We start from the raw sequence: 20,735 nt of genomic DNA, 5'->3' as shown, positions 1-20,735 counted from the left end.
GCGACGGCTCGCGCACCCAGGGCACGCGCACCCAGGGCACGCGCAGCGACGGCCCGCGCACCCAGGACACGCGTAGCGACGGCCCGCGCACCCAGGACACGCGTAGCGACGGCCCGCGCACCCAGGACATGTATGCATACTACTGGTAGAAGCAGCAAGCTCAAGAACTAAGCATTGCTTTGCAGCCCTCACAAGCCTAGAGCCCTGTATTATTATAAGAGGAGAATTGCACCCAACAATATACTATTGTACAATACACAGAGGTGCAGCTCCTGACTACCGATCTGCAGGAAAAACGGGACAGCAATGCTACCAGACACACACTGCTTCTGGTACATGGGGGTCTCCAGACACAATACTGAACACAAGCAGCACAAGCCAGACTCTCACCATCCAGAAAGCGGCTCTGCCCGCCGCCCGCCATCTTCCAGCTTACTCCATGGCCGTCAAGAAGAAGAGCTTCAGCGGAGAATCCCGAACACGGCGGCTCTGGAGACAGAGTGAGAGCAGTCAGTCAGGGAGATACCTGTCACATAGGCCTCAACCGGGAGAAAATCCAGGAGGCCGCAGCTAGAGTGATAGGAGGAGCCTGACACACATACACAAGCCGAGAGGAGGGGGATGAGGGCAGCCTCGGGGGGATCGCTTAGTCTACAGCGCGGGCTATACACAGCACAGCGTTCTGGTGTACTGAATGGGGAGCACAGCGCCACCTGTGTCTGGGAGGCTCACATTGCAAATGTACAGTAGAGACCAGTGATAGCAAACCTGTATGAGCCCCAGTGCCCAAAGTGGATCACTAAACCAACTTATGTGTCTCAAAGTGCCAACCCTGCACTTAGACCAGAATACTGATGATTTATTTTAGAAAAACGCTCCATACGACTGTCTGAACTAATTATGTGCTTAGATTTTAGAAGAAAAATACAATACAAGAGTTTTTAACTACACTACATTGACATGTACCTTTGTACTGTGCTAATTAGTGGCATGTTCCATTGCAGTGTGCTACTAAGGTACGTCATGCAGCACAATGCAAGGGAACAGTCTCTCTACAGCTTGGAGTCAGTGGTGGAGCACCAGGGCCCAGTTGCAGCTGTGAACGCTGTGACCCGGTTAGTTCAGCCACTGACTCCAACCTGTAAAATAACTAATCTCAGCAATATATTATATAACAATGCAGAATACCACCAACTATACAGGACTACAAATCCCAACAATACAATATACAGCAATGCAGAATACCACCAACTATATAGGACTACATATCCTAGCAATACAATATACAGCAATGCAGAATACCACCAACTATATAGGACTACATATCCTAGAAATACAATATACAGCAATGCAGAATACCACTAACTATAGAGGACAACAAATCCCAGCAATACATTTAACAGAAATGCAGAATATTACCAACTATAGAGGACTACATATCCCAGGAATACATTATACAGCAATGCAGAATAACACCAATTGTAGGGGACAACAAATCCCAGCAATACATTATACAACAATGCAGAATATTACAAACTTTAGAAGACTATATATCTCAGCAATACATTATACAGCAATGCAGAATAAAACCAACTATAGTGGACAACAAATCCCAGCAATACATTTAACAGCAATGCAAAATAATATAAGGCTGCATACTCTGTGTTGCTGCGGGGTGGCGGCCCAATGTCTCCAGGGTCTCTGGAGGGCTGTGTGGGCTCTCAGGTGAGCTGTGTAGGCTTTCAGGGGTGCTGTACAGTTCTCAGATGGGCTCTGCGGGCTCTCAGGTGGGCTGTATAGTCTCTAAGGTTGGCTGTTCAGGCTCTCGGGGGCTGTGCGGCTCTCAGGGAGGGCTGTACGACTCTCAGGGGGGCTGTCCAGCTTTAAAGGGGGGCTGTGCGGCTCTCAGGGGGAGCTGTGCCGCTCTCATGGGGCTGTGTTTTTCTTAGAGGGGCTGTACAGCTCTCCAAGGGGGCTGTGCAGCTTTCAGGGGGCTGTGCGGGTTTTAGGGGAGCAGTGGCGACTCTAGGAACAATATATAGGGGGGCACATAAGATACCACAGTCAAATCTGGGGGGGCACTAATATTTTTCATTGCATGTCGCAACCGCAGGGCGCCGAGAGCTAATTTAATTGCGGATGGCATCTGCGCCCTGCAGTTCAGACATGTAGTCCATCGCTGCCCACAATCCTGAATACCGCAACCGCCGACGCCATCCGCACTTAAACCAGCTCTCAGCGCCCAGTAGGTGCGGAACACAGCAGGGGCTGACTGGCAACTTTTAGCCCAGGGGCAAGTACAACCCAGAGGCCCATGGTGCAGCTACTTGGCCCCCTCCCGCTCTGCCTCTTACCCCACCTTCTCACTGCCCCTGCCTGTCACTTTTGCCATCCATGTAACAGTAGTGTGAATGGTCGGGTGATGTGAGGACTCCTAGTAAGTCCATGAAAGGGGGGGTGGTGCTCTCCTCCCACTGGGCTCCCTACATAGTTCTGGGCTTTCTCCGCTCTATGTCTGGTACATAGGCACTCTCGCTCACTGTAGACCGCCACTGGCTGTCAGGCATGTTAGAGGGTAGCCCGCTGGGGCCTCTTGAGGACCCCCTCAAGGAGCGAGCGGTCACCCGATTAAAGAGCTGCATCTGTAGCGGTGCAGGTGGCGGAGGGAGGGAGCCACTGCACCTGCGGCCGGGTCCTTCATTTAGCCAGGTCAGTCCACCCCTGGATCCGCCACTCAGGGCAGGTGCAAGGATTTTTGCCTACACAGGCGAAGGTGGATTTTTGCGCCCCCCCCCTTAGTCGGCTGCCTATGCCTATACATCCTTGCGCTAGCACTAGCCTGGACTTGCGGCTCTCAGGGGGGCTGTGCAGCTCTTATGGGGCTGTGTGGCTCTCAGGGGGGATTTGTGGCTCTTAGGGGGGCTGTGCGGCTCTCAGCGGAGGGGGGGGTTTAAGGCTCTCAGGGGTCTGTACAGCTCTCAGACAGGGCTGTGCGGCTCTCAGGGGGGCTGGGTGGCTCTCAGGGGGACTGTGTGGCTCTCAGGTGAGGGGGGGTTGTACGGCTCTCCTGGAGGGCTGCTGCTGCTCAATAGATTTGACTATCCCTGGATTGCCTCAATATGCGATCTGGGCAGGTCACAATCAGGCAGCGGCGGCTTCTAAACAGGCATATTAGATGGCCGCTCGCTGGGGCCTCTCGGGGTCCTAGGGAGGAGGAAGCGGCTGTCTAATATGGCTGTTTAGAGGCCACCGCTGTCTGATTGTGACCTGCCCGGATGGTCGGATCTATTTTCAGAGGTGGTCCCTGAACCTGGGCTCGTGTGCCAGAGAGAGGGCCCTGCGTGCCCTCCCTGGCACGCGTGCCATAGGTTTGCCACCACTAGTATAGGCTTCCCTCTCCCTCTATCACAGCATTCCAGTGCTGAAACTGACGAGGTCACTGCATGTTCCCAGCTCCAGCCATAACCTGTATCAGGCCACTCACTGCTCATGTTATGGACTGCATTTTTTGTCTGGGCTGCTGTACATGGTTCAGTGTCTCCCATTCAGCCACAGATAATTGATTCCTTCATCTATATTTAACAGAGTGGATGGAGGAATCCCCAGTGCCAGCTATTTTATTCGCAGACACGACTGCGGCGGCTGCTAAATACCTGAACTGCGCATGCATCTGATTGGCTGCAATCATTGTTTAGTCGAAAATTTCCAGACCAACACTGTCCACAGAATACCATTACAAACCATAGATGAACTTTGTATGGGGGTGCCAAAACACAGCCATGATGAGATGATGAGTGGCCCGATCTTCAACGCGCTTTGCACACGCTTCCTTAGGCTACTCTGTATGGTCTGGTGAGGCGGTGATCAGGGCATTCAGCGTGGTGACATGGAGCTGATGGTTTAACGGTTTATATGCGGCTTTATATGGAAGAACCCCTCCTTAAAGTGATTACATGAGCATGATCTTTTTTTTTTAATTGAGTGAGGAAAGGTTAGACCTGCTGTCAAGAAGGGGAGGTTCCCTATTCAGTTTGTACTGGTGACCATTGTCACCAAGAAAGAAAATGACAGGAAATCCAAAATTCCCCGTTATGGGGACAACTTCCTATAAAGAGGTTTCCACTAATGTCCTGTTGCATCTCTGGCATAGGAACTGGAGGGTAGACATGTGCGATTTGTTTTGTACCAAATTGTAATTCGGACGAATTTTCTGAAATTTGTACATTCGGATGCATTTGAATACGTACAGATCTTAATTTACGATAACAAAAATTTTGGATGAATCCGAGTTTCTTTCCCGAATGAAGTTTTATTGTGTTAAGCATCAACTTTTTTTTTAAAAATCCAAGTGCGGCAAAGCACCCTCCCCATGTCGAACGCATGTGGCCTGGTATGGCGCATTTCCTGCCTTGCCAGGCCAGTGCCCGGATTAAGGGTCTGGTTTGGAATTTAAAGGGGACCCCACATTTTTTCCCTTTTATTTTCCTGTTTTGGCGTTGGGGTCCCCCTTATAATTCCTACCAGGGTCTAGTATGACTTTTGGGGGGAACCCCACACCTTTTTTTTTTACATTGGAGGTCCTCCCTAACATTCCTACCAGACCTAAAGGGTCTGGTATCAATTGGGGGGGAACCTCGCGCTTTTTTTTTTTTCTCTTCTGCGGACTGTAAAAAAAAAGAATTTCATTTTTTTCCTTTTGTCTAATGTCACTTTGCTGCAACAAAAATTTGTTTGTACCAAAAATTAGTCCGTACATACTACCGCTAACGAATTTAAAGAAAATTTGGATTTCGTCCAAATCCCGAAAAGAAATTGACTTTCGGACCCAAATTCCGAAAAACTCAATAATGAAAAATCTGAAACAAATCGAAGGGAAACAAATTTCCTCCCCAATGTTACACTGACAGCAAAAAAACAAAAAAGCAAAAGAACAAAAAATAAGCTTACAGGGTTTTTAACCCTTCCCTACTCTATCCATAACTAAAACATACACTTCGAAGGGTATCTATTGTCAAAAACAAAAAATAAGTATGTATTTCGTTATTGAATTTCTAGAAGTTCTATCCCACTTATAATAGTCATATCAATATAGAAGTTTGTAAACTTACCCTTTGAAGATGTTCATAGGATGTACTTCCTCAATGCACTAGCACAATTTTACTCAGCCCTGTGTCACCACTCTAATAAGCCTGCCATCTGAACTACAACTCATACAAATCACACTGAAAAAGGGAAGGCAGCATTCACTACATAACAGGGATTTTTTTCAAGTAAGCTTTGATTGCAATATCAAAAACAACTCTAGTGTGTATTCCTATTACAGTGCTGTGACTTTAAAACTCCTTTAACCACCTCCGGGCCGGCCGTAGTAAAAAAAAGGCCGGCCCTTTTTTTTCCCCAAATTTTCTGTAATTTTTCCTAATTATAGTAAAAAATAAAAACCCCAGTGGTGATTAAATACCACCGAAATAAAGCTCTATCTGTCCCCAAAAAATGGTATAAAATTCATTTCAGTACAGCGCTGCATGACGGAATAAACGTCAGTCAAAGTACCGCAGCGCTGAATACTGAAAAATGGCCTGGCCAGGAAGGCGGTCTAAACACCTGGTCTTGAAGTGGTTAATGCTACATAGAATTTCAGCCCAATTTGATCATTTGTGTGGGTCAGCTTTTTTTACAGAAAAGGATACTAATTCCTCTGGCTTCAAAGAGATTTGTCACCATGTTGGACAACCTATGTAATAACTCCCACTTCTGCTGCTTGCAAGTTCTCCATTCAAGTCAATGTACAAAATAGGTAATTGCCTGATCATCACAATCACTGCTGGTTACCTCTCTTGCTATTCTCAGATTCTTTAAGGTCACCCTGACAAGCACAGCAGGTTTGCCAACTGTCCAAACAAATTACAGTCCCTAAAAATACATGCTAATTGAATAGATGTAAACCCCAAATAGATGACATGTTGTTTCCTAAAGTACGTGCAAATCCCTTACAGTGTATAAGTGTGTTCACACCAGAAGCAACCGCGCTCAACCGCATACCTGCTGGTGTGCGTGTCTCGAACAGTGCAGATAGTCTCGTTCGAGCTGCATTGCACTTTCTTTTTTGTATATTTTTATTTTGTAGAGCTTTATTGAAGTGTCACAAGTGACACTCCATTCCGTTCTATGGGCTTACCACAATGCAATGTGGTTGTATCACATTTCACTGCAGTGCGCTTAAAAAAAGATACTGCATGCCCAAAATGCAGTGGTGTGAACTGAACCCATCTATGGCAGGGCAAAATGCCTTGTCTTGCGTTTGGGCTGTCCTGGAATAAATGGCGCAGCCTAAACGCCGATAGTGTGAACTGGCCCTTTAGGCAACAGTTGGCTTTACATATGTAAACTAGGGATGCACCGATATATCGGCCGCAGAAACATATCGGCCGAAAATGGCACTTTTGGCATTATGCCGAAAGTGCAATTTTCTGGCCGATACAGCGGTGCATCCATTCTTTCTCTCCTCCCTGCTGGGCGCTGCTCTGTGTCCCAGCTTGGAGGAGAGAAACTGTCACAAGCGGCCGAGCGCTGTGAGCAGCCAACGTCTCTCCTCCCCGCTCAGCCTCCTGTCACAGATCAGGAGAGCTGTGTGGGCGGAGACAGCCAGCGCTGTCACAACAGGCTGAGCTCCGCTCGCTCAGCCTCCAGTGACAGCATGCCAGGAAGGAGAGCTGTACAAGCACTCCGTGATCAGTGACCGCTGAGTGTTTTTAATAATTGAGGACAGAGTATGTTAACGATATCCTCAATTATGAATGAATGGGAAGTGATCTACATCACCTCCTGTTCATTCATGATTGTGGTTATAGTAAATACACTATAGCCACATGTTATAAATGAACAGGAACACTCAGTATAGAGCAGTGGTTCTCAACCTGTGTGACCTCAGGACCCACATTTGTCCTTGGTCATTAAGTTGCGACCCAAGACGCACTGCAATGGAATGCACGGCATTGTAGTACTGGGCGTTCGGGTGCAGGCGATCAGACTGTGGGCGGGAGGTGCGTTTGGGGTGTCATTCAAGTTATTGGCAAGGCAACGCACCTTCCACACCAGAACGTGCAGTAGGTGTGATTGCATGCTATGGTGCATTAATTGCATGGGACTGTGGTGATTAACGCACTGTAATATTGTGAACGGACCCTCAAAAACACTAACACACACACCAAAAATGCTTTTTTTTTTAAGCTCCACCCAGTCTCCCTACCTTACAAGAACTGGAGAGGATCCTCGGCTTGGGGTCCAGTGTGAGCTGCTGTGCTGTGACTGAACTCCAGCAATATGTGCATTGATTGTACAGCTCCCTTGCCCACCCTGTAGAGGTGCCGGGAGCCAGAATATGACATCACTCCGGTCCAGGCACCTCTAGATGTCGGAGCTGTAAGCAATGCACACATGGATGGAGCTCCCTATTGGCCATACTTCCAGCCAAGCTCACCTCAAGCTGACACACAGGGCCGAACAGCATTTTTTGAATGGCTGCTTGGCACGAGAACTAACAGTGCTGTACTGGGGGAGGCTCAGGAGTCTCTCACCTAGAAAAGTGGAAGGCATGTGGCGACCCACTGAACATGGGGTCGCGACCCACTTTTGGGTCACGACCCACCAGTTGAGAACCAAGGGTATAGAGGATTCCTGTTCATTTATAACAGGGGAAGCAGAAAAAGAGATATAGGACTCTGTGTCCTCAATCTCTGTTTCTATTTGAAAAGGGAAATATCAGGGGTCTGTTTAGACCCCCAATATTTCCCAGACGCCCCTAAAAGTAAAGTAAAAAATAAAAATATTTAATACAAAATGAATAAATAAATAAAAATAAATTAAAAAGTTTATAAAAATAAATACAAAATTAAATATTTAAAAAATGTGAGAAAGTTAAAATAAAAAACATTATAGTTTCGGCCTAACATTTGTTTTCTATTTTTGTTTCATTTCGGTTTTGACATTTTCATTTTGGGGCACCTCTAAACAGTTGCCACCAGGAGTCTTTTCACAGAGGCCTGCTGCTACCGATGTAAGACATACAGTTAATAACTGCCAATTACCACCCTTTCAATTGGGGATTGAATGCAGTGCCATTGACCTCCAATTCAACAAGGGTTTAGTTTTATATCACTGCCATTGACCACCAACTTGGGGTGGTTTATTAGGCAGGATTATTTTCCCACTGACATCAATGCTGGGGTTTATTTTTGCTCCTATGGACATCAGTGCTGGGGCTTACTTTTGCTCTCACTGACACCAATGCTGGAGGTTATTATTAAGGCCACTGACACTAATACTGGGGTGTCCCTCCTAACTATTTTTAAATGTTGGCAAAGTTGCTATGTATTTATGTAAATGGTAATGCCAGTAAGTTGATCAGAACATGAAAGGCAATCACTTATGTTTTTCTGTCTGTCAATTCTTATTAATCATTTTTTTTTAGGAGATCCCTGAAAACTCATCTCCTCAAGGAAGCATATGCCACCTAAAATCTGAACTTTTATTTTCTCCATCAACTCATTCCCCCACAGTTACTACATTTTGTATAACTTGCCCTTTCCTCTTAGACTGTAAGCTCTGACAAGCAGGACCCTACTAGCCCTCTTGTCTTGAATTGTTTTGTAACTCTACTGTCGCCCTTTTTTTGTAAAGTGCTCTGTAAGCCATTGTTGCTAAATTAATCTATTGAGTAACATCCATAAGAATGGATTGGCTCCAGGGTGGTAGCTGATTGCCATATTTGTAGTAGAGAAGGTTTTTTTACTCCTTTAAAATATAATTGGTTTACGTTTGTTTCTGCCATATGTCTATGTCTTCCACTGGATCTAAAGAAAAGTGATTTCAGATGCAGAACCAGGTGAGTTTCAGGCATTGGGGATTTTTTTTTTAAGAATCATGTTGCAGCAATTTAGGAAAAAAAGTTCTTCCTGCTGCATTTTTGGTGAACTGCCTTGTGTGGTCCTTTCAAGTAAACTGAATGGGACCTTTTGAAACGAGTGCCATTACTAACTTCCATCTGAAAATATTACAGTTTCCCAATGGGTATATTGATTTAAGTCACTCATTCAGTTTTTTTTATTGTTATCATACCGATGTGATAACTATTTGGCATCTGTTTTTTACTTTGAGTAACATCCATAAGAATGGATTGGCTCCAGGGTGGTAGCTGATTGCCATATTTATTTATACCTATTAATTCATTGCATTGTTTTTCACTAATAATTTTTATGTTAGCACAAATAATATGAGATCCTTTATAAACAAAGAGAGAGAGAGCAAAGAGAAATCTTGCTGTTGCCTATAGCATCCAAACGGCTGCCACCTGTCATTTCTTTAATATTGTTTAGAGATACGGGGATTAAGATATAGGAAGTGGAAACCCCAATTGTTGGTATTCCATTCCCCTGGAATTCCAGGTGTGGATTTTGCAATTCTTCTCTAAACCATGTGGTTCCCAAAACAAAGATGGCATTTTGTTAAATTTAGAAATGGATTTGCTTAGTAGTGATGAGCAAAATAGCCTGGGTTCTGTTCACAGTGATGTTCATCGAACCCAGCCAGATATCTGCGTTCGGCAAACGTCCAAGCGCTAGGACACAGAAGGAGGTTAAGCGAACTGGCCAAATCGTTCACCCATTTGGAAAACTGTGAACAGCTTGGGTTTGGATTGAACTGTGGTCAACCCAAACCCGAATCTCATCTCTATTGATTACCAGTGCTAAACTATGCTTTTGCCATGAGTACATTTTGGAAGCCTGGTTTCTGTTTTTTATTGCAGTCTGTGCCTTTATTGGGGGGATTGTCCCTCAATTTTATTTGAAATTGAAATTATTTGAAATGATTCCATATGAAAATTCCCAGTGACACCCATGACTTGAGCAGAGTGTTCTTTCACCAAAGTCACATCCTTGGACACATGAGCCAGAACTGGAGTGTTGTAGAACCTGCTGTTTCTAATAATAATTTGGGGTATAAGGTATATTATTGTACTTAGGGGCCACCCACCACGACTCCCTTATGTTTTACTAGTTTTCTAAACAAGACCCCATTTTTCTTTTAGGTGCCCCACTTTAATTTCCAATTTCGATTGGAGGGTACCTCCTAGAGCAAGAGGAGAGTTAGTGATGAGAAAAATGTCTACATCAATACTGACAAGCAGTTTTTCCATAGTAAATTATGACATTTTTACAACATGCCAAGATTTTTTTTTCTAACACAAATCCCAAAGTTGCATTTTAAACCTGGTACAATTACTTTACAGTAAGAATGCAGTTACTGTGCCAAAAATTCCCGCAATTTAGCCTTTCCTCCCACTAGTACAAGTGATGTTTATCTGTCCCATTCATATGGCACTGCTGCACTACAAGCATGCAAAGTCACAGACATTAAATCCCACTGCAGCACAATGTGATCTTTCAGACGATGCATACTTTCAGACTGTCACTACTCCATACAGACTGTTATTCAAGGATATCAGCCGTAAGAGGGGATTTAAATTCACAGAGCTTGAGCACAATGCCCGGAAAGTTTTGGAAGGCAGTAGCTGTGGCTGTGGTAAGCAGGCATTTAATATAATACGCATGATAGAAAAATATATACTTTTAATGGTAAATTATCCTTCTAATGTAGCTTTTGCACAACATATACAGGGCAACATAGTCACATGATTAGAAAGTGAAAACACCTGTGTGAAAAAAGTCTGATGGAATTAGCCATTCCTCACCGATTTGCTTATTAGTTCCAGACCATTGACTGCACAGTCATAAAGTACAGGGTCGCTTTATTCAGAGAGCAAAGTGGGCATTTGCCCAGGGCTCACTGTCGAGGGGCCCACATGAAGAGGGGAATATTTTCTTTTTACCCTTCGTGATGGTGCTGTGTTGCTGTAACCATCCCGGATCGCCCACGTCATTGCACACATATACTGCTGAGCAGGAAAAATGTCACTATGTATACTATCTTATCCCTGTTGGGTCCGAATTACATTTTGAGCAGCTAATTGACATATCCAAAGTGTTTATGTTGGCACTGTAATAGGAGGTAGCAATTTAGCCCTTTGGCACCAAGACTCTTATTTTTATTGCAGGTTTGGGGGTTTTTTGGATACCCTTTTTGTTTTCTAGCACTGAAGGCTTGCTTATGGCCATAAGCTAGGCTTTACTTTCATTATTATGTATGCATCGTTTACTTATTTACTACTAATAAGATTACCTTATTTCTGTTATATCGCATTGTTCATGTTGTGTGACTTATTTAGGTGAGAGGTAAGGGAGAAGGTGGGTGGAGGAAGGGCACTATAATATTTTTTGCTCAGGGCCCACCAAAGCCATGAATCGTCCCTAATTCAGTAGATTCTGCTTCAATGCCATGGAAGTAGTATGTTTGTTACATTTGCACCAAAACCTTCTCACACAGGTTTTGATTTGTAATGCTGCCTTTACCTAGTTTGTTATTAACTATGTTGTTGTAAAGACTAAGGGCTAAAATGATACCATAAGTAATATGAGGATAGCTTGAACTGTACATGTAATAGAACAGTTAATTATAAGGATTCAAGATACTCTTAGGGGTGTATTTATAAACAATTCGCAGAGCCATTCTACCTGCAAAACTCTGTAATCATTCATTCTGTGCGAATGGAAGCAAAAAGAAAGTTGCTTGTATATATATATATATATATATATATTTTTTTTTATATATATACACTGTATATATATATACTGTATATATATTTTGGATAAGTCATATATAACATAAAAAAATACTGCATTATGGTCACTAGATGGACCTGAAGAGCACAGGAAATAAATAATTATTTCCTATGCTTCTCAGCTCTGCTTGCGGTATACTAAGACCTGACAGTCTCATTGTCACAGGTTGGCTAGAACTATGAGGTGAGTGAAAAGCACTCACCTCATAGTTCTCCTTTAAGTCTAGGTGATGTAACGCATAGTGTGGAGCTTGACATTGCTGCATCTGAAAGTGGTGTGTTGTGTGGTGCTGTTCGGTCTGACTAGTGAGAGGAGTCAGCTGTAGTCTTTGGAGGAGATCACCCGGTGTCTGGGACCTGGGAAGGAGCATACTGAGGTCCTATGTATTTATGTTCCGTCTTCTTGTTTGTGCATGCAGTTAATTGCACCTTATCGTGTGAGTAATGATCTTAGATATTGTTGTTTTAATAAAGTTTTAAAGCAGTTTTACACCATGTACCACTCCAATTCTAATTTTTAAAGCGCTGTTTGAGCAGACTACACATTCATCTCTAAGAAGACTACCATATTTATTATTGTTTTTCATATAGCACCAACAATTTATGCAGCGCTTTACACAGTGCACATTCACATCAGTCCCTGCACTTTATGGAGATTACAATCTAAGGTCCCTATCTCACATGCATACATACAGGGCCAATATAGACAGGAGCCAATTAACCTACCAGCATGTCTTTGGAGTGTGGGGGGAAACCAGAGTACCCGGAGGAAACCCACACAAGCACATGTTTTAAGAACACCAAGAGAATATCTAGTTGCTGTTTTCTCCCAGTGTGGATACATGTGAATATCTGTATCAGAGAGCCTTTGTATAAAGTCTGAACTTGGACACTTTATTTTTTTTTCTGGATGGGCTTGGGTGATCTAATTTAACTGCCCAAAGGTGGAACAGACAGATAAGGATAGGAGATTTTCCTTCCACCCACCACCTCATACCTGGGGCCCCCTTCCCCTCCTCAGACCCCATAGCAGCCACATAGGTTGCTCTAGCTGTAGTTCCACCATTGCTTTTGACATGTTTACATCCAGTTTTGATGAAAGAGGAACTGTGGGGCTGTGTGTTGAGAGCACTTAAAATAATGTGAAAATATGCACAACATACTTGGATAGCATGCCAAACTTACCTTGTGGTTTACCCAATTCCAGTGATGACAGCTTCTGCTAGCATCTTCCTCTGTCAGCCATAGGGCAGTCAGTGATGATGCAAGCCCCGTGATTGTGTGCCTGATGGAGTTGTATCATTCTGGAGCTAAGCTTTACTCTTCTGTATCTAACAGATGCCAAGGAGTGGACACTGCACTGTATTGTGCAGCAGGTAGTGATAGGGAGAGCAAAATTTATTAGTATAATGGAAGGGTTTTTATTTGCCAGAGGAAACAGGCAAAGCGTCTTCTATTCAAAATACTGTGCTTTCTAACAATTGTTTATTTTCAGGCTGCAGTTCCGCTTTTTTCACCTTCAGTCTTGCACAGTTGTATAGGCTCGACTTCTGTACTTGTATTGTTTACTCTAAATTCTTTGCATACTGTGAGCTTCTCAAAGTATTCATTAGAACGGACCTGGGTATTTCACGGCTCGCAAGCCGTATACGAACCTTTGTCTGTTCCTGTCTGGTCCTTGGTCTGGACACAGAAGTTCGCGACCTGTGCTCAGTTATGGCTGGCTGACAGTGGATGTGCTGGCTTTCAGGGCTGTTACATCCAGTGCAAGCCATAACCAAGCGCAGGTCGGTGATCGGTCTGTGTCTTGACTACGTTCCTCTTCAGCTGTTGGTTGCTAGGATTGTTGCACTGTGGTATATGTCAGTGCTATAGTAATGTATAATAATAATGGTGTGTGACTGTGGGGGGACATTAGAGTGTAAGCTCCTCTGGCACAGAGACCAGGGGAAGACCGAGGCTGGGGGGGCTCAGTGAGATCCGGTCCCAGGCCCACCCATTGGAGAAGGCATGGGCCAACGGGCTTCTGAGCACCAGGGCCCTTTGTTGCTTAGGTCCGCAACTGCAACTACTTTCTTTAGCAGAGCATATGGCACGTGCCCCCGCAGATGATAATACACAGGACACACTTGCAGGGAGAAAAAGAAGCAAGTCCAGAAGGGGCTCTTTAATTAACAAAGCAGCACTGGAGAATAAGGCGATTTGAAGCCTCACCTCTGCGGTGGATAAGGAGGGGTGCCAACGTGACATAAGAAGAAGAGAGGCCAGAGAGTGTGAGGTGGGGGCAGGGGGGAGGTGTGGATGAAGAATTTTTCTGGTGAGGGGGAGCAACTCTGAGTCTTTTCCACAGGTGATCGAACATCTAGCTTTGCCACTGAACTTTAGTCCTAAAAAGTAGCTGCAGCGATATAATATTTTCCAGACCGATACTTTTTCTCAAGTACTCACCGATACCAATTACCGATAACTTTTTTAGTGTTCATGTAACAGTTTTTCTAAAACAATACAGACTAATGATTTTAGGACAATGGTGGAGCACCAGGGCCCAGTTGCAGCTGCGATTTGACCCTGGTAGTTCTGCCACTGACTTCAAGCTGTAGAGGGACTACAAATATCAGTAGAGGGACGACAAATGCTCCTTAAGGGTAGGGACTGATGTGAATGTGGGCGGGTGCAATAGCTAGTCTGCTATTGGCTATTGCAAATTGCAATAGCCAATAGCAATCTAGCTATTGATTCCTATGCTGTTTTTATTTTCTCTGACTGACGGCAGACGGCGGCCACGATAACAGAAGAAAAAAAAACAGACAGCAGCGAAAGGTTTACTCTGCTAGATAAAGCAGGGTAAACCTTTCTCGGAGAAAATGTTTCTCTCCCGGGGCGGCCAGGAGCTGCTATCTAATAGCAGGTGACTGCCGGAACGTCCAGGAGAGTTGGGATGTCTGCTTCCCCAAACTCTTCACCCTTTTGTGAATAACCTTGTAAATGTTATGAAGGAGTGCTACAGGATTCATGTGTAGTTATACATGAGTCCACTAGATGGCCCTACGCTCATTTATTAAACCAGTACAAACTAGGAGATACACATGTAGCTTCACAAACCTAACTCTACATGCACAATTAAAAGGTTCCTTTTGGAGTACCATTTGTAAGTTGTGGTTTTTATAAGGGAGGAAGCTTGCAGGAAATGATTAGGTTTGATCCAGAAATAAAGGAACAATTAGACAATAGACTGCCCTGGAAAACAGCCCTGCCCTAGTGTAAAAACCACAACAATAATATGAAATCTAAAAGCTGACTGTACATTTACTAGAGATAAGCTACATTTTTAAAGGGTCAGACCACACAACAGTGATATCTGTAATAACGGTGGGATGACTTCGCTCCTGGCTCCTTGTATGTTTTAGTTTCTTCTACAGGGTTATCCCAGGGCCATCATTTCTGACTGTGTTCCTGTCTACCTAGGAGTTCTGGGTGCTCCTGTCCCCCTTTTTTTGCATCCTTCTCAGATAGCAAGGATAACTTGCCACAAACATGTGGCAGGGTTAAATTGTAATTCTTTCTAACTTGCTGCACACATTCCATGGCAAGTTGTAGACTTGCAGAACACTTGCAGCACAAGTTCTAGTTGACACTTTTTGAATTTGTAGCAAATTTGCTTGGCAAGTCTAAAGCAAGAGTAATGCAGGTCTTAGCAAGAGCTCTGCAAGTGTACAGCACTTTTGCAAAGCACGTTGATCTGGAGACTTGCAATGCAGACTTGCTGTAATTGTGCAACAAAATTGTGAAGCTTGGCAAGTCTAGCAATAGTTTAGCAAGTCATTTTCATACTTGCAGCTCAATTGCTTGCTATCTGGGCTTCAAACTGTAGAATAATTAAAGATACAAGAAGGAGTATAGGATCAACTCTTAATGGCCTCATCATATGTGCAGACCAAGGAACTAAAGCGAAGATAGTTATTCAATTGTGCCCCTAAAGGATAAAAACATCAGGAATTCTTGCATAGGCAGCTCATAGATCTACATGTGGCTCACCGGCACACACTTAGGGTGCCCACACACCTTACAAAAATTTGTACGATAATCGTGGGAAATCCCACGATCGTACGATTATCGTAAGGTGTGTGGAAGCCGTGCGACCTCTACTACTGTAAGGTCGCACGACTTTTAACTTACGAACATGTTTGAAAACCCGGCGAGCATCGTACGATGTTCGGCGGGTGTGTAGCATGTTCGTAAGATAATAGCCAGACGGGCCGGTGTGCAAGCGCACACTGCCCGTTCGGCATTGCGGTCATCGGAAGCCCGCCCCTCAGATCATCGCAAGTACGATCTGCCTGTCCAAGATAGGCAGATCGTACGTTTTTTTAAGTATCTTACAACCATCGCAAGACAAAAGTCTTGCGATGGTTGTAAGGTGTGTGCCCAGCATTAGATAGATCTGGGAGATTAAGCAATGTCAACCTGCTAGGCAGCTACAAACTGCTAAAATTAGCTGGTTTGCAGCATGCATTTTTTAACCTATTGTAGATGTTGGGGTTCTAACAAATTTTGTACAGTTTTAACGTTCCGTTTAAAAGTATGTCTAAAGTCAAGACTTTTTTTTTACGGATACAATAGGGAAGAGTTAAAACCCCTACCACTGGTGTCTCATAGGGGAGATTTTTCTACACCATTCCATTCAACATGAAGTGAGAGGAGAACTTACCAAATGAAGGGCAAATCCTCTCTTAGGCACAAGTCCACACTGGAAGATTTGAATCACCATAACAGGGATACAAAGCAATAAAAAAAGTGTTCTACCCCTTCCCTACTGTATCCAAAATAAAAACAAACATTTGTTTTTGAGGAAACACATTAAGGCCCTATTCACACTTTCGCAATGCATGCGTTGTTGCAAAAGGGTGAACGGGGACTTACTATATCAGATCTTCCTACTAAGGACCAGACAACAGAAAGAAATCCATGGAAATGGTTCTAACACTTCCCCACTTTATCCAAAACCAAAATGAAAAGAAAAAAGTGGTTTCAATAGAAACGCATTTTAAAGTTAATAAAAATGTTCGTTAACCACTTGAAGTCTGCCGGGCTATTTTTTTGTATTCAGCGCTGCGGTACTTTGACTGACGTTTATTCCGTCATTCAACACTGTACTGAAATAAATTTTATACCATTTTTTAGGGACAGATAGAGCTTTCTTTTAGTGGTTTTTAATAACCACTGAGGTTTTTAATTTTATCTATATTAAGGAAAAATTACCGTAAATTTTGAGAAAAAAAAATGTGTCCCCTTCATTAAATTATAAAGCATTTATTATTACCCAATTTTTTGGTAAAATATAAAAGGCGGGGTCCCGTCGGGTAAAAAGACACCAAACATGTCAAGCATTAAAATTGCGCGTGCGCGAAACCTTAAAAAACTACAATACCCAAAATTGGCCATAGGTGACACTTTAAAAGCTTTTACTGGGGAATCCAGCCCCTCCCCTGTCACGGCAGAGAGCCGTGACAGGATCGAGAGGTGAGCGAACGCCGTTATGTGTTCGCTCACCTCCCGATCTACTGAGCCGACCTGTGACAGTCTCATTGTCACAGGTTGGCTAGAACTATGAGGTGAGTGAAAAGCACTCACCTCATAGTTCTCCTTTAAGTCTAGGTGATGTAACGCATAGTGTGGAGCTTGACATTGCTGCATCTGAAAGTGGTGTGTTGTGTGGTGCTGTTCGGTCTGACTAGTGAGAGGAGTCAGCTGTAGTCTTTGGAGGAGATCACCCGGTGTCTGGGACCTGGGAAGGAGCATACTGAGGTCCTATGTATTTATGTTCCGTCTTCTTGTTTGTGCATGCAGTTAATTGCACCTTATCGTGTGAGTAATGATCTTAGATATTGTTGTTTTAATAAAGTTTTAAAGCAGTTTTACACCATGTACCACTCCAATTCTAATTTTTAAAGCGCTGTTTGAGCAGACTACACATTCATCTCTAAGAAGACTACCATATTTATTATTGTTTTTCATATAGCACCAACAATTTATGCAGCGCTTTACACAGTGCACATTCACATCAGTCCCTGCACTTTATGGAGATTACAATCTAAGGTCCCTATCTCACATGCATACATACAGGGCCAATATAGACAGGAGCCAATTAACCTACCAGCATGTCTTTGGAGTGTGGGGGGAAACCAGAGTACCCGGAGGAAACCCACACAAGCACATGTTTTAAGAACACCAAGAGAATATCTAGTTGCTGTTTTCTCCCAGTGTGGATACATGTGAATATCTGTATCAGAGAGCCTTTGTATAAAGTCTGAACTTGGACACTTTATTTTTTTTTCTGGATGGGCTTGGGTGATCTAATTTAACTGCCCAAAGGTGGAACAGACAGATAAGGATAGGAGATTTTCCTTCCACCCACCACCTCATACCTGGGGCCCCCTTCCCCTCCTCAGACCCCATAGCAGCCACATAGGTTGCTCTAGCTGTAGTTCCACCATTGCTTTTGACATGTTTACATCCAGTTTTGATGAAAGAGGAACTGTGGGGCTGTGTGTTGAGAGCACTTAAAATAATGTGAAAATATGCACAACATACTTGGATAGCATGCCAAACTTACCTTGTGGTTTACCCAATTCCAGTGATGACAGCTTCTGCTAGCATCTTCCTCTGTCAGCCATAGGGCAGTCAGTGATGATGCAAGCCCCGTGATTGTGTGCCTGATGGAGTTGTATCATTCTGGAGCTAAGCTTTACTCTTCTGTATCTAACAGATGCCAAGGAGTGGACACTGCACTGTATTGTGCAGCAGGTAGTGATAGGGAGAGCAAAATTTATTAGTATAATGGAAGGGTTTTTATTTGCCAGAGGAAACAGGCAAAGCGTCTTCTATTCAAAATACTGTGCTTTCTAACAATTGTTTATTTTCAGGCTGCAGTTCCGCTTTTTTCACCTTCAGTCTTGCACAGTTGTATAGGCTCGACTTCTGTACTTGTATTGTTTACTCTAAATTCTTTGCATACTGTGAGCTTCTCAAAGTATTCATTAGAACGGACCTGGGTATTTCACGGCTCGCAAGCCGTATACGAACCTTTGTCTGTTCCTGTCTGGTCCTTGGTCTGGACACAGAAGTTCGCGACCTGTGCTCAGTTATGGCTGGCTGACAGTGGATGTGCTGGCTTTCAGGGCTGTTACATCCAGTGCAAGCCATAACCAAGCGCAGGTCGGTGATCGGTCTGTGTCTTGACTACGTTCCTCTTCAGCTGTTGGTTGCTAGGATTGTTGCACTGTGGTATATGTCAGTGCTATAGTAATGTATAATAATAATGGTGTGTGACTGTGGGGGGACATTAGAGTGTAAGCTCCTCTGGCACAGAGACCAGGGGAAGACCGAGGCTGGGGGGGCTCAGTGAGATCCGGTCCCAGGCCCACCCATTGGAGAAGGCATGGGCCAACGGGCTTCTGAGCACCAGGGCCCTTTGTTGCTTAGGTCCGCAACTGCAACTACTTTCTTTAGCAGAGCATATGGCACGTGCCCCCGCAGATGATAATACACAGGACACACTTGCAGGGAGAAAAAGAAGCAAGTCCAGAAGGGGCTCTTTAATTAACAAAGCAGCACTGGAGAATAAGGCGATTTGAAGCCTCACCTCTGCGGTGGATAAGGAGGGGTGCCAACGTGACATAAGAAGAAGAGAGGCCAGAGAGTGTGAGGTGGGGGCAGGGGGGAGGTGTGGATGAAGAATTTTTCTGGTGAGGGGGAGCAACTCTGAGTCTTTTCCACAGGTGATCGAACATCTAGCTTTGCCACTGAACTTTAGTCCTAAAAAGTAGCTGCAGCGATATAATATTTTCCAGACCGATACTTTTTCTCAAGTACTCACCGATACCAATTACCGATAACTTTTTTAGTGTTCATGTAACAGTTTTTCTAAAACAATACAGACTAATGATTTTAGGACAATGGTGGAGCACCAGGGCCCAGTTGCAGCTGCGATTTGACCCTGGTAGTTCTGCCACTGACTTCAAGCTGTAGAGGGACTACAAATATCAGTAGAGGGACGACAAATGCTCCTTAAGGGTAGGGACTGATGTGAATGTGGGCGGGTGCAATAGCTAGTCTGCTATTGGCTATTGCAAATTGCAATAGCCAATAGCAATCTAGCTATTGATTCCTATGCTGTTTTTATTTTCTCTGACTGACGGCAGACGGCGGCCACGATAACAGAAGAAAAAAAAACAGACAGCAGCGAAAGGTTTACTCTGCTAGATAAAGCAGGGTAAACCTTTCTCGGAGAAAATGTTTCTCTCCCGGGGCGGCCAGGAGCTGCTATCTAATAGCAGGTGACTGCCGGAACGTCCAGGAGAGTTGGGATGTCTGCTTCCCCAAACTCTTCACCCTTTTGTGAATAACCTTGTAAATGTTATGAAGGAGTGCTACAGGATTCATGTGTAGTTATACATGAGTCCACTAGATGGCCCTACGCTCATTTATTAAACCAGTACAAACTAGGAGATACACATGTAGCTTCACAAACCTAACTCTACATGCACAATTAAAAGGTTCCTTTTGGAGTACCATTTGTAAGTTGTGGTTTTTATAAGGGAGGAAGCTTGCAGGAAATGATTAGGTTTGATCCAGAAATAAAGGAACAATTAGACAATAGACTGCCCTGGAAAACAGCCCTGCCCTAGTGTAAAAACCACAACAATAATATGAAATCTAAAAGCTGACTGTACATTTACTAGAGATAAGCTACATTTTTAAAGGGTCAGACCACACAACAGTGATATCTGTAATAACGGTGGGATGACTTCGCTCCTGGCTCCTTGTATGTTTTAGTTTCTTCTACAGGGTTATCCCAGGGCCATCATTTCTGACTGTGTTCCTGTCTACCTAGGAGTTCTGGGTGCTCCTGTCCCCCTTTTTTTGCATCCTTCTCAGATAGCAAGGATAACTTGCCACAAACATGTGGCAGGGTTAAATTGTAATTCTTTCTAACTTG

General features: G+C 44.0%; 1 protein-coding gene across 1 annotated transcript in view; it reads right to left on the bottom strand.

Annotated features, from left to right (window-relative positions):
• Positions 1–666, bottom strand: part of SENP6 (SUMO1/sentrin specific peptidase 6) — an 86,100-nt gene extending 85,434 nt beyond the window's left edge. Inside the window, exon 1 of the mRNA XM_018558916.1 lies at positions 391–666. Within this exon, the coding sequence (XP_018414418.1) occupies positions 391–424 (34 nt within the window). The 5' untranslated portion in view covers positions 425–666. The remainder of the gene's footprint in view (positions 1–390) is intronic.
• Positions 667–20,735: the final 20,069 nt, after the last annotated feature.

Source organism: Nanorana parkeri, unplaced genomic scaffold (assembly GCF_000935625.1).
Source record: "Nanorana parkeri isolate BGI_ZX_2015 unplaced genomic scaffold, ASM93562v1 scaffold368, whole genome shotgun sequence".
Classification (NCBI taxonomy): domain Eukaryota; kingdom Metazoa; phylum Chordata; class Amphibia; order Anura; family Dicroglossidae; genus Nanorana; species Nanorana parkeri.
The sequence above is the reverse complement of the archived record's forward strand: the minus strand, read 5'-3'. Positions and strand labels throughout refer to the sequence as shown.